This window comes from Dasypus novemcinctus, chromosome 26, assembly GCF_030445035.2.
Source record: "Dasypus novemcinctus isolate mDasNov1 chromosome 26, mDasNov1.1.hap2, whole genome shotgun sequence".
Taxonomy (NCBI): Eukaryota; Metazoa; Chordata; class Mammalia; order Cingulata; family Dasypodidae; genus Dasypus; species Dasypus novemcinctus.
Window position 1 is genome coordinate 10,648,074 of NC_080698.1, and position 15,086 is coordinate 10,663,159.

The 15,086-nt window shown below is 47.2% G+C and overlaps 1 protein-coding gene across 5 annotated transcripts in view; it reads right to left on the bottom strand.

Moving 5' to 3' along the window:
• Nucleotides 1–227: 227 nt before the first annotated feature.
• Nucleotides 228–15,086, bottom strand: part of IP6K1 (inositol hexakisphosphate kinase 1) — a 68,256-nt gene continuing 53,397 nt past the window's right edge. For all 5 annotated transcript variants that reach the window (XM_004451865.4, XM_012522683.3, XM_004451866.4 and 2 more), the window contains 4 exons: nt 8,411–8,621; nt 4,937–5,118; nt 4,047–4,222; nt 228–3,546 (listed from right to left, as the gene is read on the bottom strand). In XM_004451865.4, coding sequence (XP_004451922.1) covers nt 3,013–3,546; nt 4,047–4,222; nt 4,937–5,118; nt 8,411–8,621 — 1,103 coding nt within the window. In that variant the 3' untranslated portion in view covers nt 228–3,012. The remainder of the gene's footprint in view (nt 3,547–4,046; nt 4,223–4,936; nt 5,119–8,410; nt 8,622–15,086) is intronic.

A 15,086-nucleotide genomic window follows, 5' to 3' on the forward strand; every position in this document is an offset into this window, starting at 1 on the left:
GCACAGGGACTCGCGGGTCAGCTGGCCATTGGCGGATCCAAAGGCGGAACTGGCGCCAAGGGCGAGGCGTCGTCCCGGCGGAGCCCGGCTCCAGCGCGGCTGCACCCGTGGCCGGCCCGGCCCCACCCTGCGCCGGTGCTGGGCGCCAGGACTAGCGCAGCGGGTGCAGACCCGGCCGGCCCTGCTGCTGGGGAGCCCCGGACCTTTCACAAAGACACCGACACGTCTCAGTTGCTAGCGGCTTTATTTTGACATACAAGACCTCAGACACAAGCGGGGCGGGGAGCGCTGGGTGCACAAAAAGGGGCGAGGTCGGCCCAAGACTCGAGCCCCTCCTCCCCACACGCAAGGTCCCGAGAAGACGCAACTGCGAGGAGACGCGGCAGGTGGGCCCCGAGCGGCCTGGACAGGCTTATCCGCTTCCAGAGAGCGATTCCCACAAGACTAGGCCTTGGAGTTCCCGAGAAGCAAAGAAATCAGGTCCTTCCCAGGGTTCTCCAATATTTTCATTTAACCATTTTTAAAAATCGGCAAGAACAGAACAAAATTGTACAGCTTTACAAGTTCAAAACAATCTGCTTCTAGGAACGTGAAGTGGCCGGGTGTGAGCGAGTGAGCAGCGATTAAGGATCTAGCCCAGGCCCCTGGCCTTCGACGGGAATCTCCACGCCCGTTGCACAAGCCCGAAGTGGGAGGGGTGGGGTCCCTAGCGACTTGCTACACTGGTCCTCTTCCCCTTTAAGCACCACCCCTGCCCCCTTACCCCAAGAAGGGTGTAGATTTGGCCCAGGGAAGCACTGTAGAGGGGGTAACCTGAGCGTCCCAACCCCTGATCCCACGTTGTACTTGGTCCCAAGTTGGGGCTGGAAAGGAAGGTCCTGGCAGGGGCAGTGCCCTGTGGCAGGGAAAAGGGAGAAGGGGCAGTAGCAGAGAGTGTGCACACATGCCCACTACCACCTGCCAGGTAACAGGGCTGCGCCTCTAAGTGTCAAAAGTGCTGAAAAGAGGGGTCCTGTCGTGGGGAACAGCAACAAGTTTTAGGCCCTTCTCTTTTTAGTGCCAGGAAAACACTGAATATAAGTGGGCGCAACCTCCCTCACTGAGGAGCAGCAGAACAGGCAGCATCTGCTCCCAGAATCTAGAACTCAGGGACCCCAGGACATTGCCAGGCTGGAGAGGGTCAATCAAGGGGGTCCCCAAATGGCCCCAGACTCTGTACTGTCCTTCCCACCCCCCCGGAAATTACTGTCTACAGTAACAAAGGAATACTGTCCCCATGGCCAAAGCCACAGAAGAGAAGAGCAGATGGTCATTACTGACCAGAAATAGGCAAGCCCCAAAGTGGAACCGCCCACCATTGGCACCCAGGGTCACAGGCTGAGAGATGGAGGATCTATCAAGGAGCCCATTTAAGAGGTGGGCTCCGTCAGTTACCAAGGCCTTGCAGACATAGGCTGGCAGACTTATCTTTAATGCTAAAACAGGGACATGCCAAAAGTGACAATGACAGTGGCCCTAGGCCTGGAGGCGAGCGCGCTAACCTCAGCAATGCCTAGGTGGATGCAGGGTCCCCTCCTGGCCGTGTGTTAGAGGCGGCAGGTTCTGTGTCATTAAGGACTGGCAGCAAAAATGACTAAAACCCTGGGGGGGGGGGGCGAGCACCCCTTAGGCCTTCATTGCACCATTGTCAGTGTTGGGGGCCGCACACCAGGCCCAAAGGGGAGGGGGGTGCTAGGCCAGCAGGGAAACGGCGCCTGCAATTCATTCTGCTCCTTGTTCTCTGTAAAAAGGCAAGCACCTGCTAAGGAAGGGTACGGAGCAAAAGCTCACCTCAGAAAGGGGCAAAGGAATTTTACTGAGGAAAGCACAAAGGAAAGCATTATTTTCTAATAAGCAAGATTATACCCCAGATGAGGGACTCCCAGAGACAGGGGGCTGGCAGACAGACAAATGGACATACTGACAGACCCCAGGTATGGTCAAACAAAGTCTTCTTAGCAGAATCTGGGTACTTGTGCTCACAGCCCAGCCATTATCCCTACGAGCAGACAAAGTGAAAGTTCTCCCTCCAGGCCCTGGGCCTGGAGCTCCTCTCAGCGAGCTGCTGCCTTGAGCCTGGCCTGGGGAACTGTGAAGTGAGACCCTGAGCGGACCACAGCCCTGGAGCCCTGGGGAGGAGCAGCCCGTCCAGAGCTGGAGGAGGACGACTCCCACCCATGGCACAAGAGCCTGCCAATACTGTCAGAGCCAGGGCCAACAGAGGTCCTGAGACCCGCTGGGACACCACCATTCTCTGCAAAAAGAGTTGGGTCCCTTTTGGGAGAACAGATGGGAGTGACCTCCCTAGGCAGGGATCCTGGTGCGAAAGGCTGGGTGGGTCCCGTGGGCAGGAGGAAGAGCAGGTTCGGGTGCTAAGTGGTGCCCGGGGAACCAACCTACCCTCTGCCATCAGCTGGCCTCCGTGCCAAGGTCAAAACCAAGAAGCAGGGATCCAGATGGGTGTTCTCGGCCCTGTGGTGCCCTGGGGACAACTGTTAAATAGCTGGCTGACAACCACAGCACAAGACTGGCAAGCCCCAAGAAACGGGCACCCAATCCCCTCTACTTCTTGGGAATAGGGGACAAGAGGGCGTGGAGGGGCCCTGCGGGCTTCACTCCCAATCAGCAGGGCCCTGCAGCTAAGACCCCAAAGAGCCAGGCAAGAGAAACCCGTGTCCAGGGGCACCCTGTCCCTGCTGCCAAGCCCACCAGGGGCGCCTCTTCCTAGGTCAGCCTGGACACAGCAGTCAGAGCCGGAGAGCTAAGGAGCCTGGCTTAGAGGACGTATGTGCTGCCCTCCTTCATTTTATAGATATGGATTCCAGGCTACAGCTAAAAACATTTCTTTTAGTTTACACCAAAGAGAAATATAACCCTTTAAAAGCAAAGTCTGTGTGTCCTCACGGCAAGTTCAGAGCGATGGTCCCTGCCTGCAGGTGGAGAGGAAGAGGCTCTAGGGACCCAGAGCTGGGCCTACTGGTTCTCGTCCCGCATCTGCTCCATGATGCTGATGAGATTCTCGAGGCCAAACACATAGCCTCGGTCCGGACCATCATGCACAGTGGGGTCATCCCGGAAGCCCTTGAACGTGCTGTGTGCAAAGTCGATCATGCGGACGTCCACCTTAGGTGGAGAGGAAGGGCCCGCCTCGGGGCTGGTGCTGCTGGGGCTGGTGCTGGGGCCACAGGGCAGTGTGACCTCTGGGAGCCCCATGTCCAAGTGCTTGAAACGCATCTCGGCCCGGCAGTCCAGGTAGGGCTCGGCCCGGCACTCCTTGCCGTCGTAAATGACCAGCAGGGAGCTGGAGTAGAAGCGGTAGGAGGCCTGCCGCTCCAGGACAGCTTTCAGGCCACGCAGTTTGCTCAGGATGGGCTCAAAGAGGTCACGCCGCAGGTCCAGCCCGTTGTGCAGGTACTGATAGAGGGCGTTGCGGAAGCCTTCGATGGACAGCCCGCGGCCATAGTACTTGTTCCTGCAGAGGTAATGCCCTGTGTCCAGCTGGTATACCTGAAAACCCAGGAGACAGACAAGGTGAGTGCCGGGGAGGTCTCATGACGTCACGGTAGCCTGGGCAAGCACTGTCTGGGAAGCACTTCTGACCAACCTGAGTTTTTCCACTCACACCTGAAACTGGAATAGGGCACCCTGGGTTTCACCTGCTGTAAAGCCAATAGAGAGCCGAGACAGGCGTGTGGGTTCCCTGCCACCACCTCTGGAGCCTTCCTCCAAGCTGCCTGGGGCCCAGCTGGACTCAAACTAGGAACATCTTGCTGACAGAAAGGCTCCTTGTTGCCTCAACATCAAGGCAGTAGGCTCTCTTGTGCCTGGAGCTCACAGCAAGGTCAACAGCTAAGGGCAGGTGGGCTCAGGGAACACACGTGTAAGGACCACTCAGCACCATGAGGGGGTTCTGGGAAATGTGGGGAGAAGACGCTTGGCGTGGGTGGCAGGCAAGTATGCCCAAGACCCACAGCAGAGGAGCGGCGCTCTCCCCAGGGGCGACGCACCTGCATGCCACAGACCCTGACACCCAGTGTGGCCGACGTGCTCTGCTCACACTTCCTCATCTGCCGGGCAGCCTTCTCGGCAGATGCGTCGTCACCGTGCTGCCGGGTGCCCATCTTCAGGTCTAGCACGCAGGGGTACTTGAAGTGGTGCACCACGTTCTCAAGCAGGAGGAACTCTGAGCCACGGTCAAGGAGGCAGACCCCGCTCCTTCCAGCCCCAGCCACGCGGGTGCGCCGCACCCTTGCCCTTGGTTTCTCAGGTTTTTTAAAATCATTTACTGCTTCAAGGCTCCCACCCCATAATACTTCAACATCATCAAAGTATTTTTAAGTTGTACAAGTATGGTATTTTCTTCAGACAAAAAAATCATAAACACATTAGTTTTTAACAAATAAAACAGGGTTTAACTATTTTAACTATTGGTTATCTTTTGAGAGGGGAGAAATACCCACTCTCGCACATACACACACACCCCCCCCAATGATTCCAGGCACACTTCAGTGTGGCAGCCATGGCCCCCATGTAGCTATTTAAATTTAATTAAAATTAAAACTCATTTCCTCAGTCACAGCAGCCCTCTTTCAGCTGCTCAGTATGGCTAATGGCTACCATACTAAAAAGCACTTCCATCATCACAGAAAGTTCTACTGGACAGCACTGTTCTAGACTGCTAAGTTTTGAGCATCAGGCTCACCAGACCAAAAAGGCAGAAAAGACATGGTGATGAAAGGAGAGAGAAGGTCAGACCCAGATTAAGAAGTGCCTATGAGGAAGGGAGAGCAGAAGGCAGGCCCCCCGACAGAGCAGGGCGCAGCCACCAGCATTGAAGGCATCCCCACGCAGGCGGCGGTCCCAGCACACGCGGCTGAAGGAGGCGCAGCAAGGATACTGTAGAGCTTTCGGTCCTTGGACTCGGAGCGCATGCGGCTCAGCTGCTGCTTGTGGCACCGCAGGCTCCAGGGGTTGTGGCTGATCTTCTCAGCGCTCAGACCACTGTTGCTGTCCAGCATCTGGAAAGGGACTTCCGAGTGGCTGTGTAGCTCCGCCTTCAGACTCTTGGCCTCCAGGGGGCTACAGAAAAAGAACAAGCACACTGCTAAGGGGCTCGAAGTCACCCCCTTTCTGGAGTCTCACCACACAGATGGGGGAGGCACGGACCAGGCCTAACCTGCCACCCCACAGACCCTGTTGAGGTGGAGGCAAAAAAAGTGAATAAATGGTGTACATAGTGTTCCGCATGTGTCTATGAAAACGTTGAAAACTAATTTGTATCGGTTTATGTGAAGAAGATGCACTTTCACACCAAAGCAAGCAAGCACGTGATGTCTTAGCATCACACCTGGAAGAAGATGGAAAATGTCAAAGGGAAAACAGCAGGGCAGAGTCTACCCTGAGCAGGTCCCAGAGGGGGTCCCCACCCGTGGGAGGCATGAGGCCATTTGAGGGAGGGAATGTTATTTTAAAAGTACAGTTAAGTCAAAACTAATGTCACTTATGGATGATCATTAACAGTAATACCATAATATTTTTGCAGCAATGGCAAAGATGATGAATGTCAATTCTATGAGACAACTACAGGGGACATAAGGGATATGGGGTTTTCCTTTTGGAGTAATGAAAGCATTCTAAAATTGACTGAGGTAAAAAAGTTAAAAATAATAATAATAAAATTGACTGAGAGCACAACTCTTTGATGAAAATGAGAGCCACTGAAAGTACACTTTGAATGGACTGTACAAAACATAGGGCTGTATAACACAGGAAATCCAGTGGTGGCAGATGGACTGTGGTTAACAGGACAAACATGAGAAGGTTCTCTCACGAACTATAACAAATGTACAATACCAATACAGGGTGTTAGTAATTGGGTGGGTTGGGGGAAAATACATTAAATGTAAAATCTGGGCTATAGTTGGTAGTACTATTTTGACGATGCTCTTTCTCAGTTTGTATCAAATGTTCCACGACAATGCAAGGTGTCAGTGGTGCAGTGAGGTATGGAGCCCTGTATGATGATATGCATGTTTGTTCTGTAAGTTCACTTTTACTACACACTTATTATGTCTGATCATGTATGAATGATACACTTCAATAAAATGTTATTTAAAAAAATACCATTAAGTCATGAGGGAGTGTTCTTGAGGTGACTCAAACTGAAAATATCAGAACATTCCCATAACTTCCTCTCACCCCAACATAAAAATCCTTGCTTGAAGTAACCTGCAGTGCTGCTTATGACACTACCAAGCACAGAAAACCACACAGCACGGGTGAAGGCAGGGTTCTGGGAACTATCAGAGCAGTCTGTGGCTCAGAGCTGAGGAGGAGTACTCAGCAATGTCCAATGCCACCCTCCTCTCCAGACCGCCTGGCCTCTCCTCAGCTAAGGAGTGAGCCCTAGAGGGGAGCTAACCACTACAGCCGATGGGTGCTGGCGACGCTCCGCTGCAGGCTGCCTGGCTGGCCGTGTGACACTGGTGAAAAGGCACCGGAAGAAACCACGTTGCTCTTTAGCCAGAAGTAGAGCACACCATTGTCTCGTAGCATGATAAAAGCCCCATCTTCTCTGGCAAGGGCCTAACAAGGCCATCTGGGGACACCTATTTTGTGATCCCTTTTAGGAAACAGCAAGATTGTCTTATTTGTCGAGTATGCAAACAAGTTCCCTTTGCCTGGATAGGCCCGGGTGACATTTGGCTTCACTCTTGGTGCTGCAGCCCTGGTGAAGAAGCAAGCTCCTGAGGCAACTGAGAGACTCTGCTAACAGGACTGACAGAAGTCTGGTCACTGCAGGTAGAGCTGTCATTTTCAGAGGCTAGACCTCGAACCTGGATACCAGAAGACCTTGATGTTATTCTGTGTTCACCACTTTTCACTAGATTTAGGAAGCAACTTCTGTACCTTTGGAGGACAAAAGAAAGACCATTCTAAAGAGCTCTTCAGAGGGTGGCATCAACTGCCAGCTGTGGCCTGGTGGACCTGGAGAACACCCCGTGTCACTTGAATACCCAAGATTAGGCCCCACAGTCATCATCAAGAGGAGTGGGGGAGAACACTGGAAGAAGTGCTTTTGCAGGCTGGAGACCATTTTTCCACAAGAACGTTTGACCTCTGGAGGCCCTGCTTACTAAGGACACAGGAAGCCCTCTCCTTGCATCAGTGACACAGACCTGACCAGAAAGGACCCCCTGAGAACAGGAGCTGGTGCATCACACACCTAGCCAGAGCCTCGAGGGTTCTGTGCTGCTCAACGTGAGCGTGCCCTGGTTCCTCAGGGTAAGTGGGGAGAGCTGGGAGGCCCTGGGCCTCTACAGAGTTTTGGAGCCACGTGTGTAGCAGCATGTGCTGCTGCTGAATTAGCTGATATCAGAGGTGAATTATGTGCTGCCACATCAAAAAAACTTCCCAATCTCAACTTCTAAATCAAGCCATGGAATATCCTACTCATTGAGACTTATTTTTCAACAAAATTAAATATGATTGAAATTTAACTACACAATTTTTATTTTGGTTTGTTTTAGGAAGTTCACATTTTTAGCCCACATATTTTTAAAAATATCATCCTTTTTAGTATAGTCACAAGATTGTAAAACATCAGCAGTATCTAATCTATCCCCCTACAGATGGGTCCCTCGTCTGTCTGCTCATTATCTGTTTCCTGTCTCTGCTCACTGCCTCTGCTCATTGTCTCTGCTCATCTTCTTTAGGAGGCACCTGGAACCGAACCCAGGACTTCCCATGTGGGAGGCAGGTGCCCAAGCACTTGAGACACATCAGCCTCCCTGCTCATTGTGACTGCTCATTGTCTTTAGGAGACACCAGGAACCAAACCTAGGACCCCACATGTGGGAGGTGGGCTCCCAACTGTTCAAGTCACATCCGCTCCCACCAGTATCTAATTTAAAAACATTTTTATCACCCCAAAAAGAAACTCTGTATCCATTAGCAACCATGCTCTTTTCTTTCCTGGCCTCTCATGGAGCTTCAATGCTGGCATCCTGCAAGTCAACGAGCAGCTAGAGTTTCACTGTGAACCGATGCATTTTGAACTTCCATCTAGTGGGTGTGAGACAAAACAGAAAGTCGAAGACTCTGCTGTCACTAGCGCAGGGTGTCCCTGTGTCCAAAGGACTGAGCGAGCTTCATTGTCTCTCGACCAGCTAGAGCCGTACTTTGAAGCATTACTGGGAAAATGTGACACATGGGGGGAGGCCACACCTGTATCAGTGTCCCAAGAACCCCACCCATCCTCTCCCAGCCAGGAGCCCAGCTTCCCCACGGTGTATGAGAACCCTGGAGTGCCCTGAGTGCTTGTGCTGCCAGGACTGGACAGGTACCTGCAGCACTGCTTGCCACCCCTTACCTCTCAGAGTTCTCCAGGGCCAGGCTGGATTTCTCCTCCTTGTGGTCACTGCTGCTGCCTGACCGGTGCAGGCTCCGGCGGGAGTGTTTGCGCCGAGGTTGTTCCCGCTCAGGTGTGTCATCCTGCTCCACAGTCTCACTTTCCACATAAGGGTAGGCCACCAGGTTAATGTAACCGTCACTGTCCCCCTCAAAACAGACAGATACCACACCTGTTGGGAAAAAAGGCAGCCGGTCGACAAATGGCCACAAGCCAGGTCCAGGCAGCACAGGCCATCACACTCATTTCCCCAGGGCTGACGGGCATCACCTGCTCTGAACCAACGGCAGACCAATGTGGCAAGAAGGCCCAGTGGATGTGACCTCCAAGAAGACAGATGACCCATTCTGAGTCTGCTCCTTATCTCTGATCCTGGGTAAATCTATATTTTCTACTTTTTAATCTAGCCCTCTCGCTTTCAATTCTTGATTTCTCTACCATTCGAAAGAAATGGATTCTGTAGGGGACATCCATACCTGATGTAATTTAACCCTCTACTCATTTAACTATTTTATGATGCTGCCATTTCCTGCTGTGTCTTCTAGATCTGGTTTCCTTCTTCCTGACAGTGTCACCAAGTGAGACACCGACACTTTTCACTCCAAGTCAGACTCCAAAGTGCATGTTGTGCCCCAGTGAGCATCAGCCTGTCCTAGCTTCACCACACAGAACTGCTGCTCCACTAAACCCCTGGCAGCTCTAAGCTGAAACACCTTTCTGTTTTCCACACTGGTCTCATGGAAAAGTCTCTTGTGTCCATTTTTATTAAACAGGTTGTTCACTGTCTTCTGGATTATTACCAAAAGAGTTAAAAACAAACAATACCATGAAACCTGGCTCAAGGAACAGCACATTAAAAAAAAAAAAAAAAAATGTCCAGGCAGTCCTTTGCCTACCACCTTCCACATCCTTCATTCGGTCATTTACATTCTACTTTTATATTCTCAGTGTACATAATCAGCTCTAGGATCTGCAATTACTGAGAGGCATTTAGGAATATCAATATGCCAGACCAAGAGTATCCTTCCTTTTGGCCCATTTCTTTCCCTGGGTTGGCACTGCCTCAATCTCTGGGCCCTTGTCAAATAGGAAGGTAAGTGGATTCTTTCTTCTTAGATTCCCATCATGTTGCTTAAACTCGGAGCTCACTTAGTAGCTCTTCACACGGCTGCCTCTACTGCGGTTTCTACCCTGGCATCTGCCTTTCTCCATCTTCACCACAGCCCTAACTAAATTTAATCAAGCCTTGAACGATGCCCTTCATCTCCTGGGCTTCCCACCCCACCCCACCCATGCTCTGATCTAGACCATTGGCCTCTAAGCCTGCCACACAGCCCCCATGCTGCTGTAGCTGACCCCAAGTCAGCCAGGGGCCTCTGGTTCTCCCTTCTTGGTTTCCTCCTTGTTTGGCTGGAGTGTATCTTCAAGTATCTTCCTCAGAAAGGGTATTTGAGAGATCAGTTTTCTGAGTTCTCTGCATGACTTTATTCTGCATTTGATTATTTGGCAGAATCCAACATTTGATTATTTGGCAGAATTCCATGTTGTATGTAAATAAAGTCAATTTTATTTCTTCCTTTCAATCTTTATGCCTTTTATTTCTGGCACTGGCAGACCCTCCTGTACAATGTTGACTAGAAGTGGGAAGCATTGGACATCTTGCCTTGTTCCTGATCTTAGGGGTAAAGCAATAATTTAACCATTAAGTATGATGCTAGCTGCATGTTTTTCACAGATGCCCTTTATCAGGTTGAGGAAGTTTCCTTCTATTCCGTGTGTGTGCGTGCGCATGTGCACGTGGGTATAGTGCATTTATCAAGAATGGATGCTGGATTTTGTCAAATGGTTTCTCTGGGTTTATTAAGACAATCTTATGGTTTTTCTCGTTTTGTTTTGTTTTTTGTCTGTTAATATGGTGAAGCACATTGATTGAATGGTAAACTAATCCTATATTTTTCTGATAAACCTCACTTGATTAATAAGTGGTTGGATTCAATTTGCAAAAATTTGTTCAAATTTTTTACATCTAGGTTCATAGGGAGAATTGTTTGTTCTTGTACTATTTTAGTTTGCTTTTGATATCAGGGTAATGTTGGCATTGTAGAATGAGTTGGGGAGTATTCCCTTCTCTTCAGTTTTTTCAAGGAGTTTGTGTAGAACTCCTAAGTATTGCTTCCTTAAATATTCGGTAGAATTCACTGGGGAAGCCATCGGGCCTAGAATTTTCACTGTGGGAAGGCTTTAAATTCCAGTTTCAATTTGTTTAAAAGATAGGGCTATTTGGGTTATCCATTTCTTCTTGAGTGAGCTTTGTGAGTAAGTTTGTGTCTTTCAAGAAATTTGCCTATTTCATCTACATAGAATTTATTGGCATAAAGTTGTTCATAATACTCTCATCTTTTTAAGTAAAATCTGTAGTGATGATACTTCTATTACTCCCAATATTGGTAGTTTGTGTTCTCCTCTCATTTTCCTGATCACTCTAGCTAGAAGTTTATCAATTTTATTGATCTCAAAAAACCAGCTTTTGGTTTTATGGATTTTATTTATTTTTGCCCATATTTCCATTGACATTTGCCTTTTTCTTATTGATTTTCAGGAGTCTTTCAGGTTTGTCTTTGTTTAATATATTCTGGAAACTATTCCTTTGTCACTTATATGTGTTGTAAATATCTCTACCTCTTTATTTTCTTAAAAAGGCATATTTTGATAAACAAGTTTTTAATTTTAAAGTCAAATATATCGGTTTACAATTAGATACTTCCTCTTTGTCTTGCTGGGCCATCTAAAGCTACACTGGAAATCTCTAATTCTCAGCAGACACAAGCCTTTGGGCACCCCAGCATACGTCAGGCAGACAGATATCATACCTGATCAATGAAGCAGGATGTGATAATTAAATGAGGCATGTAAGCTACAATAATGAAAAGTAATTTTTTTATCTTGTTTTGTTGTTTTTTCCAAATCTCTCCTACCTAGGTAGAACGCAGGTTGAAAATCAATACCATTTAATTTATCTGATGTAAGCCCTAATTTTATTGGCTTTTGTAAGACTCATTTAAATAGAGGATAGATTTGAGTGGAAGGTTTGCTATTGTTCTAAAAACACAATCAGAGAAAGTAATGAATTTGGAGAAATATATATATAAGGCTGCAAAATAAGAAAAAAGCCAGAATCAAACAAATTGACTTCTCTAAGTGATTAGGTAAACAGTTCCAAATGTTTGATAAATGTAGCTTCAGCTGCCTACCACTCCACACTCAACACATCCATGGCAAAAATCTTCTGTTATACATATGCCAAAACCAAAAAGAGAACTGCAGACCCTGTTAGCTCATGGAGTTCTTTGGATCCTAAACGGGAGGAAAATGCCTTAAAAGGGAGACTAGAGACTTCCGGGAAGATGGCAGTCTAGAAAGACATAGGACCCTCTTCTTTCCCAGAAAAACAGCTAGAGGACAGGCACTGCCTGAGAAAAAATCTTCAGGGTTTTGGACACCACCCAGAAAAAGAGAGCAAAGGAAAAGAAAGAGGATGACAAAACTGAGTTAAAAGCTACAGCTGCAACTGCACATCCTCCCCCTACCTAGAGAACTTTTGACTTCTCAGGCCTTGAGGCCAGCAGCTACAAAGGTGGCCCCAAGGATCCACCTCCCTAGGAAAGGGCTGAGAGAGGAGGACACAGCCTAAGGCTGGGTAAGCTTCTGACACACAGATTTTGTCTGGTGTGTCCCACAAGCCCCTCCAGGCCAGATGGGGCTGAACCATGGTTTGCCTTGGGAGCCTGCAAGGGACTAAAGAGATCCCACTCTCTCAATCTCCCTCTCTAATGACCAGGACTTGTTGTTGAGGAGGCAGAGGGGAGTGGAATTATTTCCTACTCGGTAAAAGGGAGGAGGCCTGCCAGCAAAAGTTGGAGAACTTCCTCTGAGAAAGTTTGCATTAGGAGGCTCTTAACCTCCAGGCAGGATCCTCTATCACACTGATCTGGTCCTTGCTGCAGCAAAAACTCTGACCAGGCTTTGAACTGAGAGGGCTGTCTAAGAGCGTCATCTGCTGGTCAACCAAGGAAGTGCACATGAGGAAATAAGTGAGACAGACTTTTTCTGGCCTTTATAGCCTCCCTCCCCAAAGGCCCTGGAAGCAGGTCAGCAACAAATAACTGGGTTCAGGGCCCAGATCTGAGCAACTAACAGGGACAAAACTAAAGACCCAGAACAGGTTGAAACAAGAATCAAAGAACAAAAATAATACGCAGCCTCCTGCCACTAAATCACTAAGAAAGAGAGAGAAATTGAGCATCTGAGTAAATTTACCATCCTAATCAGATGCCTAGACATCAGGAAAAAATTATAAGCCAAACTAAGAAAATGGAAGAAATGGCCCAGAAAAGGAATATATCAAAACCCCAGACAAGGCACAGGATTTGTGACTACTAATCAATGAGATTCACACAAATTTCCAAAATCAAATCAATGAGTTGAAAGACAATATGGCTAAAGAGACAAAAAGTCATCAAGAAGACACTGAGCAAGCACAAAGAAGAATTTGAAAACCTGAACAGAAAAGTAACAGAGCTCACAAGAAAGAAAGACAGTGCCGCTGACGACAACAGAAGCGGACAAAGAAACAAGACGCAGCAAATAGACACAGAGAACAGACAACCAGGGGAGGGGGGGAATTAAATAAATAAATAAATCTTTAAAAAAAAAAAGACATGCTAGATGAGATTAAAACAAATTAAAGGCATACTACAGCAGATTTGAAATGATAGAAGAAAGAATAAATGATACCAAAGACAGAACAGCTAAAATTGAGAGAGACAAGAATAGAGAGAGAAAAGAATGGAAAAAATTAAGCAGGGGCACAGGGAATTGAACAATAGCATGAAATGCAACAACATATGTGTCATGAGAGTTCAAGAATGAGAAGAGTAGGGAAAAGAGACAGAAAGAGTATTTGAGGAAATAATGGCTGAAAATTTCCCAACTCTCACCAAAAATATGAACTTACATGTCCAAGAAGCACAGCGTACCCCAATCAGAATAAATACAATAAACCTACTCCAAGATACGTACTACTCATAGGTCAAAAGTCAAAGATAAAGAGAAAATTCTGAGAGCAAGGGAGAAATAAACCATCAAATAAAGGGATACCCAGTAAGGCTTAGAAATGATTTCTCATCAGAAAGCATGGAGGTAAAAAGACAGTGGTATGTTACAATTAGGATACCAAAGGAGAAAAACTGCCAGCTGAGAATCCTTTATCCAACAAAACTGACCTTCAAATATGAAGGTGAGTTTAAAATATTCACAAACACATTAAGGGAGTTTGCAAAAAAGAATCCGCCTTTGCAGGAATTATTAAAGGAAGTGTTAGAGCCTGAAAGAAAAAGACAAGAGAGAAAGGCTTGGAGCAGAGTGCAGAAGGCAAGACTAGCAGAATGGATAACCAAGAGAGTAAAAATACAGATGAAAATAATATACAACATATGAAAACCAAAGAATAAAATGGTGGAAGTAAATCATGCATTTACAGTAATATCACTGAATGTGAATGGATTAACTCCCCAATCAAAGGATATAAGCTAACCGACTTGATTAAAAAAAAAACATGAGCCATCCATGTGATGCCTCCAAGAGACTCACCTTAGACCCAGGGATATAAACTAGGTGAAAATGAAAGGCTGTAAAAAGATACTCCACCCAAACAGTACTAAAAAAAAAGTGCAGGGGTAACTATACTTGATTCAGACAAAACAGACTTCAAATGCAAAAAAGTTATGAGAGATACAGAAGGCCATTATATATTAATAAAAGGGACAATCTACCAGGAAGAAATAGGCATAAATATCTATGTACCTAACCATGGTGCCCGAAAATACATAAGGCAAATTCTGGCAAAACTGAAGGGAGAAATACACATCTCTACAATAACAGTTGGAGACTTAACACAGCACTCACATCATTAGATAGAACAACTAGACAGAAGATCAACAAGGAAACAAAAGTTGAAAAATATGATAAACAAGGTAGACCTAATGGACATATGCAGAAGGTTACACCTAAACTCCGTAGGTTGAACGTTCTTCTCAAGTGTTCATGGATTTTTCTCCAAGACAGACCACGTGTTAGGTCACAAGGCAGGTCTCAATAAATATAAAAACACTGAAATTATACAGAGCACCTTCTCAGATGATAATGGAATGAAACCCGAGGGGAGCAGATGTAGCTCAAGTGGTTGAGCACCTGCTTCCCACATACAAGGTCCTGGGTTCAATGCCCAAACAAACAAGCAAACAAAACTAAAACACCAACTTGGGGGTATCAGTGTAGCTCAGTGGTTGAGTGCCAGCTTCCCACTAATGAGGTCCTGGGTTCAATCCTTGGCCCAGAACCTCAAAAGAAACTGGAAATAAAAAATAGGTGGGAAAGAGGTAAAATCACAAATATATGGAGGTTAAACAACACACTCCTAAATAATCAGTGAGTTAAAAGAAGAAATTGTAAGTGAAATTAGTAAATATAGAGAGAAGAATGAAAACAAGAACACAGATAAAAACGTATGGGATACAGTGAAGGCAGCACTGAGAGGGCAATTTATAGCCTTAAATGCCTGTATTAAAAAAGAAGAAAG